Raw genomic sequence first — 19,138 nt, forward strand, 5'->3', positions numbered from 1 at the left:
TTGAAGCGGACCTCCTCCCTCACAGAGCTACACTAACCCTCCTTGTTAGGAAGCAGTTATGCTGTGGGCCCTTGCCCATTCAACTCTTTCCTGTCTCCACCCTCATACCACTTCTCCCACTTTCCATGCCTCTCCCAAACCAAATCTTAGTCAAGTCCTGAGCTTAATTTACCTAGGTGTCAAGTTAGAAATGGCAGCTTGGTTTTCCAACAGTATTGACTAGCACATTAGTCAAGGTCAGAGACTTCTCATGCTTTTTTTGGTTTGTTTTTTCTTTTTTTCTTTTTATCTCTCCTCAAACACCTCCCAGACCAGACACTTAGTAGGTCTTACTAAATATAGGTTGATATAGTCTCATCTCATGAGACTTAGCTTAATTAAGTACTATTACAGTGAACTGCTTTGGTTAATTCATTTTTGCATTAGCTGAAGTTTAACCTTTGGATTGTTGAAGATCTTTTTCTGAAAAGTCCGAATACATTTTTTGCCCAAGTAGAGAATCATGATGAGAATAAAATTTTCTGGATTGACTAAGGACTTGTCAGGTCCTTAGGGTCATCACCCTAGACCTTGATGCCAAGACAGTATAAGAATAGAGCCTGGCGGTGTGAAAAGAGCATAGAGCTAGCTGGGGATCTGAAACCCTAGGTTTACATTCCACCTCTGCCTCCTCAAGGAGATATGTGACTTTGGGAAGTCAGTTTCTACTCCCAAAAGAAATGAAGACATTAAACTAGACAAGTTCTAACCCAGCACCAAGAAAACAGGTTATATGATGGTTGCTGAGGTCTTTGGTCAAGAAGACCAGCTGAATATGTACTAAATTGGAAAATCTCTCCCTGGCAATCTTCATTTTTTTCTATCTTACTTTCAAAGTTACACAGAAATAAAAAGAGTACTATTACAAACTCCCATGATCTCAGCATCCAAAGTTAATAATGTTAACTTTTTTCCAATTTGCTTTCAGTAGCTTTGTTTTATTAAAGAAATAAAGCATTGCAGATATAGCTAATGTCCCCTTTTAACCACCATACACAGTCCCATCCTTATCTCAAACCCCTGCCTGGATGTAGCCACTATTCCTTCCAACTTTTAGACTCTTACATATATAGGTGGATACCCTGAAGAAAAAATAGTGTAGGGATTAAAAGTTTATCTTACAATAGGGAGTAGAGGTGGGAATAAAAGCCAGTTAACTGAGGGCTCTTATGAGGTGGGTTCTAGTCAACTGAGGTCTAAGAGAGTATACTTACAGCTGCACACACACCCCACACATGTGCAACCTGCACCTCTAACACACAGAGCCTGAGTGGGGACCAACCTCAGAGTCTACAGGGGTTTTCTGCCTGAAGTTAGTTGTTTCCACACCATGTGTGGCCACACAGATTTCAGGATGAGATCTCTGGTCCTGATGGAGTTCTGCTCTGTTGTGGGGAGAGTTCTGATTCACGGCAGAGACACAACTGTTACTCATCAAATATCCAGGCTCTAGAAGTTACAGGCATGAGGCAGGGTACACATCATATGTTCTACACTTGGCTGCCTCTATTTTAAATCAAATTCTGGGTCAACTAGGATATACAGACTCCAAATAAGTGCCCAATAGGGCTTACTCTTATTCTTTAGATAACTTATTTCCCTCTCCATTTCTAAGTTTAGCACACCATTCAGCTACCATAAACCCCTCCTCTTTTTTTTTCACACCTTTATTGGAGTATAATTGCTTTATAATGGTGTGTTAGTTTCTGCTTTATAACAAAGTGAATCAGTTATACATATACATATGTTCCCATATCTCTTCCTTCTTGTGTCTCCCTCCCTCCCACCCTCCCTATCCCACCCCTCTAGGTGGTCACAAAGCACCGAGCTGATCTCCCTGTGCTATGCGGCTGCTTCCCACTAGCTATCTATTTTACGTTTGGTAGTGTATATATGTCCATGCCACTCTCTCACTGCATCCCAGCTTACCCTTCCCCCTCCCCATGTCCTCAAGTCCATTCTCTACGTCTGTGTCTTTACTCCTGTCCTGCCCCCAGGTTCTTCAGAACTATTTTTTTTTAGATTCCATATATATGTGTTAGCATACGGTATTTGTTTTTCTCTTTCTGACTTACTTTACTCTGCATGACAGACTCTAGGTCAACCCACCTCACTACAGATAACTCAGTTTCTAAACCCCTCCTCTCAACAAACAGTGGAAGCCCTCTCCAGGCTCTGACTATCAGGGGACTGTGAAGATTAAATACATTAATGTACTTCAAGTTCTTAGAACTAGAACAAACGGTGACTTGCACACATACAATGATCAGTAAATCTTTCCTTTACGACCTCAACTACTACTATTTCTTCTTTTAATTATATATCTATTTTTTAAATTATTCTATTATACTTCTCAAGTCTTTACATACAACAATATACATTATTTCAATGAAAATTGTCTTTTACACCATCTTTATATTAAAGTTAGGTCATTAAATTGTTTTATAATTAAATTGTTTTTTTCAAATTTGGGGCATAGGTAAGTCATATTACTTATAAATTTCATTTCAGGACAGTAAAGGGCCATTAAATAATATTTTAGCATGATATATATGTTTCAATATTAACTGTATATAATTGTATAGAGTAATATGTGTGTATCACTCTACACTACTATAATATATATACTTGCTATATTATAACAATATTATATTATTGAAGACTGCATATATTTATATGTATAGATTATATATACATTTACTCTATTACAGATTGCTTATCGTAGTTTATAAATTTGCATATATTTATATGGGTTTATTTTAAGTTTATGTAGTTATATAATGTGTATTTATAATATAAAATAAATATCTGTAACTAAATATATATAATTATATTTATATGTTTATTATAATAGGTTGAATAATATGAAATTGCTGTTTAAGTCAAAAAGATCAAATACTGGGACTTCCCTGATGGTGCAGTGGTTAAGAATCCACCTGCCAATGCAGGGGACACAGGTTCGAGCCCTGGCCCTGGAAGATCCCACATGCCGTGGAGCAACTAAGCCTGTGCGCCACAACTACTGAGCCTGCACTTTAGAGTCCACGAGCTACAACTATTGAAGCCTGTGTGCCTAGAGCTCGTGCTCCGCAATAAGAGAAGCCACTGCAATGAGAAGCCCGTGCACTGCCACGAAGAGTAGCCCCCGCTCGCTGCAACTAGAGAAAGCCTGTGTGAAGCAACAAAGACCCAATGCAGCCAAAAATAAATAAATAAATTTATAAAAAAGACCAAATATTGACAACTTCATATGATTCATCCTAATATATATCTTATATAAGATGTCATAAATTCAAATAAACGTTTGCTATATAAAATTGCAACTATCCTCAAAAGAGAGAGTAGAACCAGATAGAGTTGAGAACTACTCTGTTAGTTGGTTAATATTGTTATTATTTGTCATTACAAACTGGTCCATGCTAGGGCCCTTCAGATAGTTCATAAAATCAGCAGAGCTTCTTTTAACTCCAGGCCTTTGCAATGGCTGTGCCCTATGCCTAGTACACTGTTCCCTCAGACATCCACATGGCTCATTGGCTACCAACCTCCTTCACTTATCTGTTCAAATAATTTCGGGGTGAGGAGAATTTACTGATTCCAGGATTGATCAGACAAAGGAATGTGTAGCTTGATAACCTCCTCCAACTCACTTCATCTCCAGAAGAACCTTCCAGACCCTGAACATTTCCTTTCCTTCCCCCATCTCTCAAGTGCATCTGATCCCTATCCACTTGCAAAAGAATTTGTGGTCTGTACTGTGAACCCCTGCCTCCCCCAGGTAGGTGTCCAGGAAAGGAGGAAGGGTGGTAATGGAAGGGGGAAACAGGTTTCCCTCTCTGTCTCTACCCAGTTGTTCCCCCCACCCCCAGTGTGGTCCTCCAGTCCACCTCTGTGGCTGGGGGCAGTGGCAGCCTTGGGGCACCTGGAAGTGCCCATTAGTGGGTTAGTCCACGTGGCCTTGAGGAAGAAATGTCCATGGCTTTGGTTCCATGGAGTGCCACTCCTCAGTGACTACCAGAGGATAGCACTTTCTGGGGATAGATGCAGAGGGTCACTGTGAGCTGAGGGGATGCTGGCAGGGTGTCAAAACCGGTGCCTGCACTCCAAGTGACTGGGAGGTACTGTGCAGTGCAGGTACTTACCTATAGCATTGATATGGCCTAGGTGGTGCTCAAGGGGGTGCCACCCACTGTGGAGCTGGCCCTGCCTTCCCTGCCAGGGAAATAGCCGAGTTCAAAGCACTTTCTGGGTTCCTGGGTATAGACTGTACCTGCAAAGTGTTAGCACCATTATCATAGTTTCACTACCTAGGATGCTGGTCTTTGTCTCACAGAAATGGGTATGGTTACAGGACATCCTACAATGTTGCTATATGCATTTAGGTTAACATTAGAGGATTAATATATGTCTCAGTGTACAGGTACTGATTGTCCCCAGGGTAAAAGGGGCATAATTATTGCATATCCATAATATTATTATTTATAATTCTACAATATTATAATGTTATAATATTAGCCAGGACGCACCACCAGGGAGGCTTGTGTTATGCTTTACTTGCTGTTAACTGGGGATAATTACTGTTCATTATTATTATTTGTGTTTACATTATTGTAAATTACTTATATTATTTAATTATTTTACCTTTATAATACCCATTATTATAATTAAGGTCATAATTAAATGGTTATATGATTAATCATTATAATGATTAATAGTAATAGTAATACAATCACAATTGTATTACTATGTATACCATAATTGTATTAAGTATTACAAGTATTATAGTATTATAGTAAGTGTAACACAGGTTAATAATTTAGTAATAAATATAATTAGTAATAAATTAATTCTGTACTGCTAAGAAACACTGCTGTACCATATTGCTAAGAAACCTTTTATCTCATCAGAATCAGGATAACTGAGGTAGAGCGTTAATGCAGTTACTTGCATTATTGTGATATTTTTAAAACACTATAGTAACTACCACTCATGGTAATGCTTGTGTGGTATTTTCTTCCTGGGAAATGGCATAATTATATCACATATTTAATGTTGTTATTGCTGTTGTTGTTGTTTTTATTATCACTAATGTTATTTTATCATCTATCTTAATGATGGACACCAATATACAAATAATGGTATTATCTGTTCCTGCCTGTGAAATGGAGATGATTTTGGAATATTGATAATTTACATTCTATTGATATTATAGTCATAATTAATACCACTACTGAGAATCTTGGCATGCATCTGTAAAATGGACATAATTTTGAGGCATCAATGATACTGTTATTATTTGCATTTACGTTAGTGCTAGAGTCAAAATTACTATTAGGAGTGAGTATTTCTTGTAAACTATGGAGAAATTCACACCTCAGAGGGTTTTTGTCAGACTTAAATGACTTTGAACTTGGTACACAGTTGTAAGGATAATAATATTAATAATAGGAGAGTTTAACTCCTTACTGTGTATCAGGCACTGCTTTAAGCACTTTACATGCATTGACTCATTTAGTTGTCACAACAACCTTATAAGTAAGATAGGTGTATTATAGACATGCCCAGTTTACATCTGTGCAAACTGGGACTCAGAGAGGTTAAATGTCTTGCCTGACATTCCACAGCCAGTTTGAGTCCATGTTCCATTCTTTTAACCACTACTACTCTCTTGGGTATTAATGGGAATAATTATCACATGTAACTAATAATTTTAGGCAAGTTATAATCTTATTATTATGATGTATCAGACAAGAATGAGGATTTCTTTCTTTTTCATCATAAAACGGTCACAGGCACAGGCAGTGGCTAGTGTTGGAGGTTCTAATGTTGGGGATCCAGGCAGGGGTGGGATGACCAGTATAAAGAGGGGCTGAATCTCTCCCTCCTGATGTTGTCAGGAGACTCATTTAAAGTAGCTCAAGCCAAAAGTACCTGGTACAGTGTTGGTGCACAATAAATGCCTCTCAAAAATTTGTTAATCCTTCATTATAGCCCTTAGCTCCTAGTAGCCCAGGTGAAAAGCGTGAGCAAATTTTAAAAAGGAGAAATGCAAAGGAAAGATATTATTCCCGGTGCTCAGTCAGTGAGTGTTCTTTTCTCTCTCCATCTTTGGCAGCCACCCTCTCCACTTTATCCACCTGCCCTGCCCTCCCTGCCCAAAGGACAACTCATCATGTCAACAGTCTATTGTTCATGGCTGTTTATGTAGCTAGTATTTGACATCACACAGTGGTACAAGGTTTCTAGGCTGCATGTGCCCGATATGTACTTGGATAAGGCCCAGCTCAATTGATGTAGCCTGGAAGACTATGGGGGGAATGGAATGAGTCTCATTCCCTGGGGCACTGAAGAGATGAATGATGATGATGTCTGGGTGAATGAGGAATTGAGAGAAGGAAGAGGGGAGATTTGTTAATGGATAGAGTTTGTCAGCAAGAGTTCCCTCTAGGAGTGGTGGGAGGTTGAATGTGAGACTTACCAATAGGATTGGTTAGAAGTCTGCTTAAGAAGCAGTCAGAACCCCAGGTACACCACCCCAACATCAGTTCCACACACTAGTAGAAGGCTGGATAAAAGATCTCTAGAGGGTAAAACAGAAAGGGTGTGATTTACATGGGCATACCTACCCACACCAGGCCACGGTTTCCTGTTAATGATTATTTATCTGCCACTGAGATTGGGCATTTTACAGAAACTTTGAAAGTAACAAAGCCCAGACTGCCAGGGTTCGGACCATTGGGACACAGAGCCCCAGATTCAGAACCCCTTCCCTCCACCAGACCATGGAGGCCTGACCACTTATTTCCCCTCCTGCATGACCCCTGGAAAACCAGAGTTAGATGCCAGAGACCACATTTTCTTGTTGGTCTCTGCTTTGCTTCTGGCTCTGTCCCAAACCACTCCTGAATAAGCCTGCAGTTTTTACCTACTGTATCTCTAGCTCATTAAATGTGACTCAGACAAAGATGTGATCCTGGACACCAGATATGTCCCTACCACATAGGTCTCACCATGCAATTCCAGAGGGGCAAGGAATGACCCCATTTAAGTGGCTAGGTGGGGAGGAAGGCTTTTCATACTCTTTTTTTAGGAGACTTGGGAATGGGAGAATCTTAAGTCCCAGAACCCTGCGAGCCCTCCTGACCCATTTCTCCCTCTTTCAGTCCTCACCTCCAGTCATTGTAGCTCAATTTCTGGGGCCCATCAATATCACTAGATCATAAGTTGTTAAGAGATAACCATTGCCAGGGTATGTCTACCATCTTCTCCCTACATCCACCTCCCCAGCGAGAACATAAGCTCCTGGACCCTGCTTTGGCTGAGGGTGTGGGGTAGGTCTTTGGAGCCTGATGTTCCTAGTGAAATCCTAATTCCCTGCCCCCGAAACCCATAAACTCTCTTGTAGTACAATGACCCCCCAAAAGATGCCCCAGCCTCATCCTCAGAACCTGTGAATAGGATGAAATATCACTTATGTGATAATGTTATGTTATACGGCACAGTTGACCATAAAATAGAGAGATTATTCAGATGGACCTGATCTAATCACATGGGGGCTGAAAAGCAGCGTGTTTTCTCCAGCTATAGCAGAAGGTGGAGTCAGAGAAACCTGAAGTGTGAAAAGCACACGATGCAGGATTGCTGGCTTTGAAGATGGAGGGGGCCACTTGAGAAGGAATGACACAAGCCTCAAGGCACAAAAAGTGGCTCCCAACTGACAGCTAGCTCAGTCCTCCAGTCAGCAAGAACTGGATTCGCCAGTACCCTGAATGAGCCTCCATCCAAGAGCCCAGCTCCGGTGACATTTGAATTTGGCCTTGTGAGACCCTAAGCGGAAAACTCAGGTGAGCCCAGCTGGACCTACCAAACAGTGAGTTAATAAATAGGGGCTGTATTAAGCTGCTAAAAAATTTGTGGTAATCGGTGATGGCAGTGGTAGAAAACTAATATAACTTCTTAATCCCTACCCCTTTTCTTTTCCCTTCACAGATTATTAGGGCCCTGAGGAGGCCTCACACATCAGCTCCTCTCCTGGTCCATCCAGGAGGATGTCTGGTTTTGTCCATAAGGTAATGTCCCCAGCCTCTTGCCCTTGCTGCCTTTGCCCTGCTCAAACTCTTTGGCCTCAGGTCTTCCACACATACATTTCATCCACCGAGTACTCTCCAACTGTCCTGCCAGGACTGCCAAGCACAGCTGATGCTCTCCTCACCCGAGGGCATCCAGGCCTTCTGGTACTGATGGTTGGCAGACCACAGGGTGTTCTTGTCCTGGGGCACACCGTGCTCACCCTCTCAGCATGGTCTCTGCCCCTCTCCAGGATCCTTGGGGGTTGGGAATAGGCAATTCTCCAAAACACAGTAAGGTATACTTTTGCTTGAGCTTAGCCGAGATAGGCTCTCCTGGAAAGGATGTGACAATTCTGTGAATGTGTCCTTCCCAGGTGATCCCACAGCCTCCGGGGCTGCTCCCTGTGACTTCCAGCTGTCCCTGATCCCTCTAGCTCTCTTCAGGTCCCTGTTGTTTCCCCCTTTTCAGGATAGAGAATAAGGACAAGAGGTAGTGGAGGGGGGAGCACTGTGGCCCTTCCACCCACAGGTGCTGCCCTGCCTCCATTGCCCAACCTCATGCTCCAAAGCCAGTAAAGCATGCTGCCTATGGGTGGATGCACGCATGAACCACCCCATCAGCTAAACAATGCCACATGCTTCAGCTGCCTACCCAAGAGGCCTGGGAAATATGACAAGATCCTCATAGATCCCAGTTGTCAGCTTCACACTTGACTAAAGACTCACCAAGACTGGCTCCCTTCGCAATGATGATCATCTTATTATTATTACTTGCGGGACAGCAAACAGCATGAACATCAGCATATTTGCATAGGTTTCCGTGTCCCTCAACTCCCACAGGAATGACACAGAACAGTCCAGGAGGCTGCTGTGTAACAGAGTCGAGGAACACTGAGCTTGGGGAATCCACTAATCCACAGCAAGCAGCACGCCCAGTCTTTACCCTGAGAGATTTTACCACATTCCTTAAGGTTGTGTGTTGCAAACAGTACTGAGAAATGGTCCAGGTAAAGGACCTCAATGCCTTGCATTCTTGGCATCCCCAGCAAGATGTGTGGGAGCATGAGAGTCTCCCCCAACAATTATCCTTCAATAAAATTTCCCCCCCAAAAAATACCCTGACTGACAACACCCCCCACCATTAACAAATCTTCCTCCTTCTCTCAACTCCTCATTCAATTCTTTCTTCTCTCTTTCACTCACTGCCTACACGCCTGCTGCTATTCCTTTTCCAAATGGTTCTCTCTCTCCTCATCCCAGCCAGGGCATGAACTCTAAGCCAGAGAACGCGCTGGATTCAGAGAGATCTGGGATTGGACACTGTAACATTGTGAACCCTGTGGAAAGATTTCCCGAAACATGAATCACCTGTGGTGGTGGCAGCCAGGGAGGGGCATTCCCTGTTGCCCCAGCACTAGCCTCCACCCTTCAGCATTTGTATGTGCCAGTCAGACATAAGCAGGTAGGCAGGCCAGGAGAGCCGGGGTGGAGAGTAGAGGGAGCGTGCTCAACAGGGTCTGCCCAGGCCACACTCACACATGCATACACACAGAGGTGCTATTTTAGTTAGCATGGAGCTTAGCATGCTTGCAGCCTAAATAGGAACAAATGGGGATATCGGGACCAATGTCCCCAGGTATACTCCCTAACATAATTTGGAGGCTAGATCACCTTCCTCCACAGACCCCCCAAAATACAGGGCAGTGGAAAGAGACTACCTCTCAAAATACAAACCTAGCCTTATCCTCTGTGCTGCAGAAATATAGGGAGTGAGGGGACAAAGGGAAGATGAGGAGCAAGCTGGCCTGGGGGGAGCCCTGTTGTTTCTGCCACGTACCATGAGCCCCACCTTCTTCCTTACTTCTGCAAGCCTGTGCTTCAGTTTCCATATCAGCAAAACAGAAATAATATCTGTGCCTACTTCATAGGGTCATTGTGAGGACTTAAAGATGAATACATGTCAGGCACTTAGAACACACAGTACCTAACACCTAGTAAATACTGAATAAGTATTAGTTATGGTTAATAGTAGTGATAATAAATATAATTTGATTTATAACTATAGCAGTGATGATTGTTATCAGTAATATAATTTATGATATTTGAAATAATGTTTAATGTTAGAAATGGTACTGCATATTATTAGAAATAATATATAATAGCAGTAGTGATAATTCAATTCTCACTGGTAACCATAACAACTCATTATCTTGCTAATCCCCCCCTTAAGATGTTATAAATTCTTATACTCGTTTGTAATTTCTCCTATTATTATGATATTTGCATAGTACATATACAAAAGATTCAAACGACTCTCTCCCTTTTTTACATATCTCTTTGGATGGGGGCACATTTAGCAAGCTGCATGGAAACTTTCTGTAACAAGGCAGAAGCTGTGGCTATGTCGTTTATGACATTGACTTCAATATAATGAGGTGGCTGGGAATGGGGACTGGAAGTGGACTCGTTTGTATCTGCTGACTTTCAAAGATGCAGCTTACAAAGCTCTTCCCAACTGTGCCTGGAAATCAGCTCAATTTATAGGAGGAACAAGCAGAATCCTGCCCCCCGCACCACAACTTCTATTAGGTCTTGTTCAGTTTGAGAGGCACTGAAAACCTTCCCAGCCAAAGGGATTTACCTGGGTTTATCTCCTCTGTGTCACATTTTATAGTGTTTGGAATCATGCCGTTTTACTGAATTAGAATGTCTTGCGCCCTAGGAGTAGTGTCAAACCTCCTAACAGAGATATTATATATGAGCACAAATTCCTTAATCTGATTAACCCATTACTCTATATCATCATCCAGCACAAACCTATTGATAAAATATGACCCTGAATAGTTTTGATTAAGTAGAGATGCGAGTAGGAAAAAGGAAAGGGGTACTTGGCCTTTGGGTGTTTTCTGGCCCTTAGTAAGTCATATCATCACCAAAGAGTGGTATGGCAGTTAGATGGTAGAGGCCAAAGGGCACAACACTTGAGGATATCTGGGTTTGATCCCATTTTATAATCTGTAAAATGGAGATACTAGCTCTACTTACTGTACAGACTTGATATAAAGATCCAGGAAGTGGACCTGAAGGGAAGAATCTTTATTAAGTCCTTACCAGGTATCAGGAACCACTGCTAGGTGACTATGATAGTTAATTTTATGACTGGGCTGCAGATTGCCTAGCCATATGGTCAAACATTATTCTGGGTGTGTCTCTGAGGGTGTTTCTGGATAAGATTGACATTTTTTTTACATCTTTAATGGAGCATAATTGCTTTAAATGGTGTGTTAGTTTCTGCTTTATAAAAAAGTGTATCAGTTATACATATACATATGTTCCCATATCTCTTCCCTCTTGTGTCTCCCTCCCATCCTTCCTAACCCACACCTCTACGTGGTCACAAAGCACCAAGCTGATCTCCCTGTGCTATGCAGCTGCTTCCCACCAGCTAGATATTTTACGTTTGGTAGTGTATATATGTCCATGCCACTCTCTCACTTTGTCAGAGCTTACCCTTACCCCTCCCCATATCCTCAAGTCCATTCTCTAGTAGGTCTGTATCTTTATTCCTGTCTTACTCCTAGGTTCTTCATGACATTTTTTTTCTTAGATTCCATATATATGTGTTAGCACACGGTATTTGTCTTTCTCTTTCTGACTTACTTCACTCTGTATGACAGACTCTAGGTCCATCGACCTCACTACAAATAACTCAATTTCATTTCTTTTTATGGCTGAGTAATATTCCATTGTATATATGTGGCACATCATCTTTATCCATTCATCCAATGATGGACATTTAGGTTGTTTCCATCTCCTGGTTACTGTAAATAGAGCTGCAATGAACATTTTGGCACATGACTCTTTATGAAATATGGTTTTCTCAGGGTATATTCCCAGTAGTGGGACTGTGGGGTCATACGGTAGTTCTATTTGTAGTTTTTTAGGGAACCTCCATACTGTTCTCCATAGTGGCTGTACCAATTGGCATTCCCACCAGCAGTGCAAGAGTGTTCCCTTTTCTCCACACCTTTTCCAGCATTGATTGTTTCTAGATTTTTTGATGATGGCCCTTCTGACCGGTGTGTGATGATATCTCATTGTAGTTTTGATTTGGATTTATCTAATGATTAATGATGTTGAGCATTCTTTCATGTGTTTATTGGCAGTCTGTATATCTTCTTTCAAGAAATGTCTATTTAGGTCTTCTGCCCATTTTTGGATTGGGTTGTTTGTTTTTCTGTTATTGAGCTGCATAAGCTACTTATAAATTTTGGAGATGAATCCTTTGTCTGTTGCTTCATTTGTAAATATTTTCTCCCATTCTGAGGGTTGTCTTTTGGTCTTGTTTATGGTTTCCTTTGCTGTGCAAAAGCTTTGAAGTTTCATTAGGTCTCATTTGTTCATTCTTTTTAATTTCCATTTCTCCAAGAGGTGGGTCAAGAAGGATCTCGCTGTGATTTATGTCATAGAGTGTTCTGCCTATGATTTGCCCTAAGAGTTTGATAGTTTCTGGCCTTATATTTATGTCTTTAATCCATTTTGAGCTTATTTTTGTGTATGGTGTTAGGGAGTGTTCTAATCTCATACTTTTACATGTAGCTCTCCAGTTTTCCCAGCACCACTTAATGAAGAGGCTGTCCTTTTTTCACATTCATGGCTCCTTTAACAAAGATAAGGTGTCCATATGTACGTGGATTTATCTCTGGACTTTCTATCCTGTTCCATTGATCTATATTTCCTTTCTTGTTCCAGTACCATACTATCTTGATTACTGAAGATTCGTAGTATAGTCTGATGTCAGGGAGCCTGTTTCCAACAGCTCCGTTTTTCGTCCTCAGATTGTTTTGGCTATTTGGGTCTTTTGTGTTTCCATAAAAATTGTGATTTTTTTTGTTCTAGTTCTGTGAAAAATGCCAGTGGTAGTTTGATAGGGATTGCATTGAAGCTGTAGATTACTTTAGGTAGTAGAGTCATTTTCACAATGCTGATTCTTCCAAGCCAAGAACATGGTATATCTCTCCATCTATTTGTGTCATCTTTAATTTCTTTCATCAGTGTCTGATAATTTTCTGCATACAGATCTTTTGTCTCCTTAGGTAGGTTTATTCCTAGATATTTTATTCTTTTTGTTGCAATGGTAAATGGGAATGTTTCCTTGATTTCACTTTCAGATTTTTCATCATTAGTGTACAGGAATGCCAGAGATTTCTGTGCATTAATTTTGTATCCTGCCACTTTACCAAATTCATTAATTAGCTCTAGTAGTTTTCTGGTAGCATCTTTAGGCTTCTCTATGTATAGTACCATGTCATCTGCAAACAGTGACAGCTTTACTTCTTTTTTTCCGATTTGGATTCCTTTCATTTCCTTTTCTTCTCTGATTGCTGTGGCTAAAACTTCCAAAACTATGTTGAATAAGAGTGGCAAGAGTGGGCAACCTTGTCTTGTTCCCGATCTTAGTGGAAATGCTTTCAGTTTCTCACCACTGAGGACGATGATGGCTGTGGGTTTGTCATATATGGCCTTTATTATGTTGAGGAAAGTTCCCTCTATGCCTACTTCCTGCAGGGTTTTTATCATAAATGGGTGTTGAATTTTGTCGAAAGCTTTCTCTGCATCTATTGAGGTGACCATATGGTTTTTCTCATTCAATTTGTTAATATGGTGTATCATGTTGATTGATTTGCATATATTGAAGAATCCTTGCATTCCTGGAATAAACACCACTTGATCATGATGTATGATCCTTTTAATGTGCTGTTGGATTCTGTTTGCTAGTATTTTGTTGAGGATTTTTGCATCTATGTTCATCAGTGATATTGGCCTGTAGTTTTCTTTCTTTGTGACATCCTTGTCTGGTTTTGGTACCAGGGTGATGGTGGCCTTGTAGAATGAGTTTGGGACTGTTCCTCCCTCTGCTATAGAGTTTGAGAAGGATAGGTATTAGGTCTTCTCTAAATGTTTGATAGAATTCGCCTGTGAAGCCATCTGGTCCTGGGCTTTTGTTTGTTGGAAGATTTTTAATCACAGTTTCAATATCAGTGCTTGTGATTGGGCTGTTCATATTTTCTATTTCTTCCTGATTCAGTCTTGGCAGGTTTTGCATCTCTAAGAATTTGTCCATTTCTTCCAGGTTTTCCATTTTATTGGCATAGAGTTGCCTATAGTAATCTCTCATGATCTTTTGTATTTCTGCAGTGTCAGTTGTTACTTCTCCTTTTTCATTTCTAATTCTGTTGATTTGAGTCTTCTCCCTTTTTTTCTTGATGAGTCTGGCTAATGGTTTATCAATTTTGTTTATCTTCTCAAAGAACTAGCTTTTAAATTTATTGATCTTTGCTATCATTTCCTTCATTTCTTTTTCATTTATTTCTGTTCTGATCTTTATGACTTCTTTCCTTCTGCTAACTTTGGGGTGTTTTTGTTCTTCTTTCTCTAATTGCTTTAGGTGCAAGGTTAGGTTGTTTATTCGAGATGTTTCCTGTTTCTTAAGGTAGGATTGTATTGCTATAAACTTCCCTCTTAGAACTGATTTTGCTGCATCCCATAGGGTTTGGGTTGTCGTGTCTCCATTGTCATTTGTTTCTAGGTATTTTTTAATTTCCTCTTTGATTTCTTCAGTGGTCACTTCGTTATTAAGTAGTGTATTGTTTAGCCTCCATGTGTTTGTATTTTTTACAGATGTTTTCCTGTAATTGATATCTAGTCTCATAGCGTTGTGGTCAGAAAGGATACTTGATACAATTTCAATTTTCTTAAATTTACCAAGGCTTGATTTGTGACCCAAGATGTGATCTATCCTGGATAATGTTCCCTGAGTACTTGAGAAAAATGTGTATTCTGTTGTTTTTGGATGGAATGTCCTATAATTATCAATTAAGTCCATCTTGTTTAATGTATCATTTAAAGCTTGTATTTCTGTAGTTATTTACATTTTGGGTGATCTGTCCATTGGTGAAAGTGGGGTGTTAAAGTCCCCTACTATGAATGTGTTATTGTCGATTTCCCCTTTTATGGCTGTTAGTATTTGCATTATGTATTGAGGTGCTTCTATGTTAGGTATATAAATATTTACAATGTAATATATTCTTCTTGGATCAATCCCTTGATCATTATGTAGTGTCCTTCTTTGTCTCTTCTAATAGTCCTTATTTTAAAGTCTATTTTTTTCTGATATGAGAATTGCTACTCCAGCTTTCTTTTGGTTTCCATTTGCATGGAATATCTTTTTCCATTCCCTCACTTTAAGTCTTTATGTGTCTCTAGGTCTGAAGTGGGTCTCTTGTAGACAGCATATATATGGGTCTTGTTTTTGTATCCATTCAGCCAGTCTGTGTCTTTTGGTGGGAACATTGAATCCATTTACATTTAAGGTAATTATCGATATGTATGTTCCTATTACCATTTTCTAAATTGTTTTGGGTTTCTTATTATAAGTCTTTTCCTTCTCTTGTGTTTCTTGCCTAGAGAAGATCCTTTAGCATTTGTTGTAAAGCTGGTTTGGTGGTGCTGAACTATCTCAGCTTTTGGTTGTCTGTAAAGGTTTTAATTTCTCCATAAAATCTGAATGAGATCCTTGTTGGGTAGAGTAATCTTGGTTGTAGGTTTTTCTCCTTCCTCACTTTAAATATGTCCTGCCAGTCCCTTCTGGCTTGCAGAGTTTCTCCTGAAAGCTCAGCTGTGAACCTTATGGGGTTTCCCTTTTGTGTTATTTGTTGTTTTTCCGTTGCTGCTTTTGATATGTTTTCTTTGTATTTAATTTTTGACAGTTTGATTAATATGTGTCTTGTTTGATTAATATGTGTCTTTGCATGTTTCTCCTTGGATTTATCCTGTATGGGACTCTCTGAACTTCCTGGACTTGATTAAATAATTCCTTTCCCATTTTAGGGAAGTTTTCAACTATAATCTCTTCAAATATTTTCTCAGTCCCTTTCATTTTCTCTTCTTCTTCTGGAACCCCTATAATTCGAATGTTGGTGCACTTCATGTCATCCCAGAGGTCTCTGAGACTGTCCTCAGTTCTTTTCATTCTTTTTCCTTTATTCTGCTCTGCAGTAGTTATTTCCTCTATTTTATCTTCCAGGTCAGTTATCTGTTCTTCTGCCTCAGTTATTCTGCTATTGATCACTTCTAGAGTATTTTTCATTTCATTTATTGTGTTGTTCATCATTTCTTGTTTCATCTTTAGTTCTTCTAAGTCCTTGTTAAATGTTTCTTGCATTTTCTCTTTTCTCTTTCCAAGATTTTGGATCATCTTTACTATCATTATTCTGAATTCTTTTTCAGGTAGACTACCTATTTCCTCTTCATTTGTTAGGTCTGTTGGGCTTTTTTCTTGATCCTTCATCTGCTGTGTGTTTTTCTGTCTTCTCATTTTGCTTATCTTACTATGTTTGGGGTCTGCTTTTTGCAGGCTGCTGGTTCGTAGTTACCATTGTTTTTGGTGTCTGTCCCCAGTGGCTAAGATTGGTTCAGTGGGTTGTGTAGGCTTCCTGGTGGAGGGGACTTGTGCCTGGGTTCTGGTGGATGAGGCTGGATCCTGTCTTCCTGGTGGGCAGGTCCACGTCTGGTGGTGTGTTTTGGGGTGTCTGTGGACTTATTATGATTTTAGGCAGCCTCTCTGCTAATGAGTGGTGTTGTGTTCCTGTCTTGCTAGTTCTTTGCCATAGGGTGTCCAGCACTCTAGCTTGCTGGTCGTTGAGTGAAGCTGGGTGTTGGTTTTTAGATGGAGATCTCTGGGACATTTTCACCATTTGATATTACGTGGAGCTGGGAGGTCTCTTGTGGACCAGTGTCCTGAAGTTGGCTCTCCCACCTCAGAGGCACAGCACTGACTCCTGGCTGCAGCACCAAGAGCCTTTCATCCACACAGCTCACAATAAAATGGAGAAAAAGTAGAAAGAAGGAAGGAAAGAAAGAAAGAAAGAAAGAAAAGAAAGAAAGAAAGAAAGAAAAATGATAAAATAAAATAAAATAAAATAAAATAAAATAAAGTTGTTAAAATAAAAAAAATAATTATTAAGAAAAATTTTTTTAAAAAGTAAAATAAAAAAAAAAGAAAAAAATACAGCAGACGGATAGAACCCTATGGTAAATTGTGAAAGCAAAGCTATACAGACAAAATCTCACACAGAAGCATACACATTCACACTCACAAAAAGCGGAAAAGGGGAAAAAATAATAAATCTTGCTCCCAAAGTCCACCTCCTCAATTTGGGATGATTCGTTGTCTATTCATGTATTCCACAGATGCTGGGTACATCAAGTTGATTGTGGAGATTTAATCCTCTGCTCCTGAGGCTGCTGGGAGAGATTTCCCTTCTCTTCTTTGTTCGCACAGCTCCCGGATCTCAGCTTTGGATTTGGCCCCGCCTCTGCATGTAAGTCGCCTGAGGGCGTCTGTTCTTCGCTCAGACAGGAAGGGGTTAAAGGAGCAGCTGGTTCGGGGGCTCTGGCTCACTCAGGCCGGGAGGAGGGAGGGGTGCGGATGCAGGGCGAGCCTGCAGCGGCAGAGGCCGGCGTGATGTTGTACCAGCCTGAGGCGCGCCCTGAATTCTCCTGGGGAAGTTGTCCCTGGATCCCGGGACCCTGGCATTGGCGGGCTGCACAGGCTCCCTGGAAGGGAGGTGTGGATAGTGTCCTGTGCTCGCACAGAGACTTCTTGTTGGCAGCAGCAGCAGCCTTAGCCTCTCATGCCCGTCTCTGTGGTCTGTGCTGTTAGCCGTGGCTCGCGCCTGTCTCTGGAGCTCCTTTAAAAGCAGCGCTCTTAATCCCCTCTCCTCGTGCACCAGGAAACAAAGAGGGAAGAAAAAGTCTCTTGCCTCTTCGGCAGGTCCAGAATTTGCCCCGGACTCCCTCCTGGCTACCCGTGGTGCACTAGCCCTCTTCAGGCTATGTTCACACTGCCAGTCCTCTCCTTGCGCTCTGATGGAAGCCGGGGCCTCAGCTCCCATCTCCGCCCACCCCAGCGGGTGAGCAGACAAGCCTCTCGGGCTGGTGAGTGCCAGTCAGCACCGATCCTCTGTGCGGGAATCTCTCTGCTTTGCCCTCTGCACCCTTGTTGCTGAGCTCTCCTCCGCGGCTCCAAGCTTCCCGCTTCCGCCACCCGCAGTCTCCACCAGTGAAGGGGCTTCCTAGTGTGTGGAAACCTTTCCTTCTTCACAGCTTCCTTCCACTGTTGCAGGTCCCATCCCTATTCTTTTGTCTCTGTTTATTCTTGTTTCTTTTGCCCTACCCAGGTACGTGGGGTGTTTCTTGCCTTTTGGGAGGTCTGAGGTCTTCTGCCAGCGTTCAGTAGGTGTTCTGTAGGAGTTGTTCCACATGTATGCATTTCTGATGTATCTGTGGGGAGGAAGGTGATCTCCGTGTCTTACTCTTCTGCCATCTTTCCCCTCTCCTCAAGATTAACATTTGAACCAGTAGACTGAGAAAAGGAAATTGCCTTCTCTCATGTGGCTAGACCGCATCTAATCTGCTGAAGGCCTGAATGGAAGTAAAAGGCTGACCTTCCCCTGAGTAAGAGAGAATTTCCCCCTGGCTAATTGCTTTGAGCTGGGACACTGTTTTTTTGCCTGCCTTTAGACTCAAACTGAAACATCAGCTCTTCCTAGTTCAAGCCTGCCGGCAATAGGACTGGAACTTACACCATTGGCTCTCTTGGGTCTCTGCTGACTATAGATCTTGGAACCTATCAGCCTCCATAATTGCATGAACCAATTCCTTATAATAAGTATCTTTATATACATATATAGGGACAGTCTGGGGATAGGTAGGTAGATAGATAGATGATAGGTAGATAGATAGATAGATAGATAGATAGTCTCTGAAGAGTCCTGACTAATACAGTGACTTATATGTCTCATTTCATATGCACTAAAACCCTAACACATAAATATGATTAGTCCCACAGTATAGATGAGGACACTGAAATTCACTGCCGTAACTTTTTCATGTCATCCTACACATAGAAAATGATAAAATGTGTTTGTTCATTGTGATAAAATGACAAGGTTTCTAGCAGCTTGAAG

At 41.1% G+C, this 19,138-nt stretch overlaps 1 protein-coding gene across 1 annotated transcript in view; it reads right to left on the minus strand.

Annotated features, from left to right (window-relative positions):
- Positions 1 to 2,450, minus strand: part of IL1RAPL2 (interleukin 1 receptor accessory protein like 2) — a 535,136-nt gene extending 532,686 nt beyond the window's left edge. Inside the window, exons 1-2 of the mRNA XM_060086424.1 lie at positions 2,446 to 2,450; positions 2,338 to 2,363 (exon numbers count right to left, since the gene is read on the minus strand). Of these exons, the coding sequence (XP_059942407.1) occupies positions 2,338 to 2,363; positions 2,446 to 2,450 (31 nt within the window). The remainder of the gene's footprint in view (positions 1 to 2,337; positions 2,364 to 2,445) is intronic.
- Positions 2,451 to 19,138: the final 16,688 nt, after the last annotated feature.

The sequence above is a fragment of the Mesoplodon densirostris genome, chromosome X, assembly GCF_025265405.1.
Source record: "Mesoplodon densirostris isolate mMesDen1 chromosome X, mMesDen1 primary haplotype, whole genome shotgun sequence".
Taxonomy (NCBI): domain Eukaryota; kingdom Metazoa; phylum Chordata; class Mammalia; order Artiodactyla; family Ziphiidae; genus Mesoplodon; species Mesoplodon densirostris.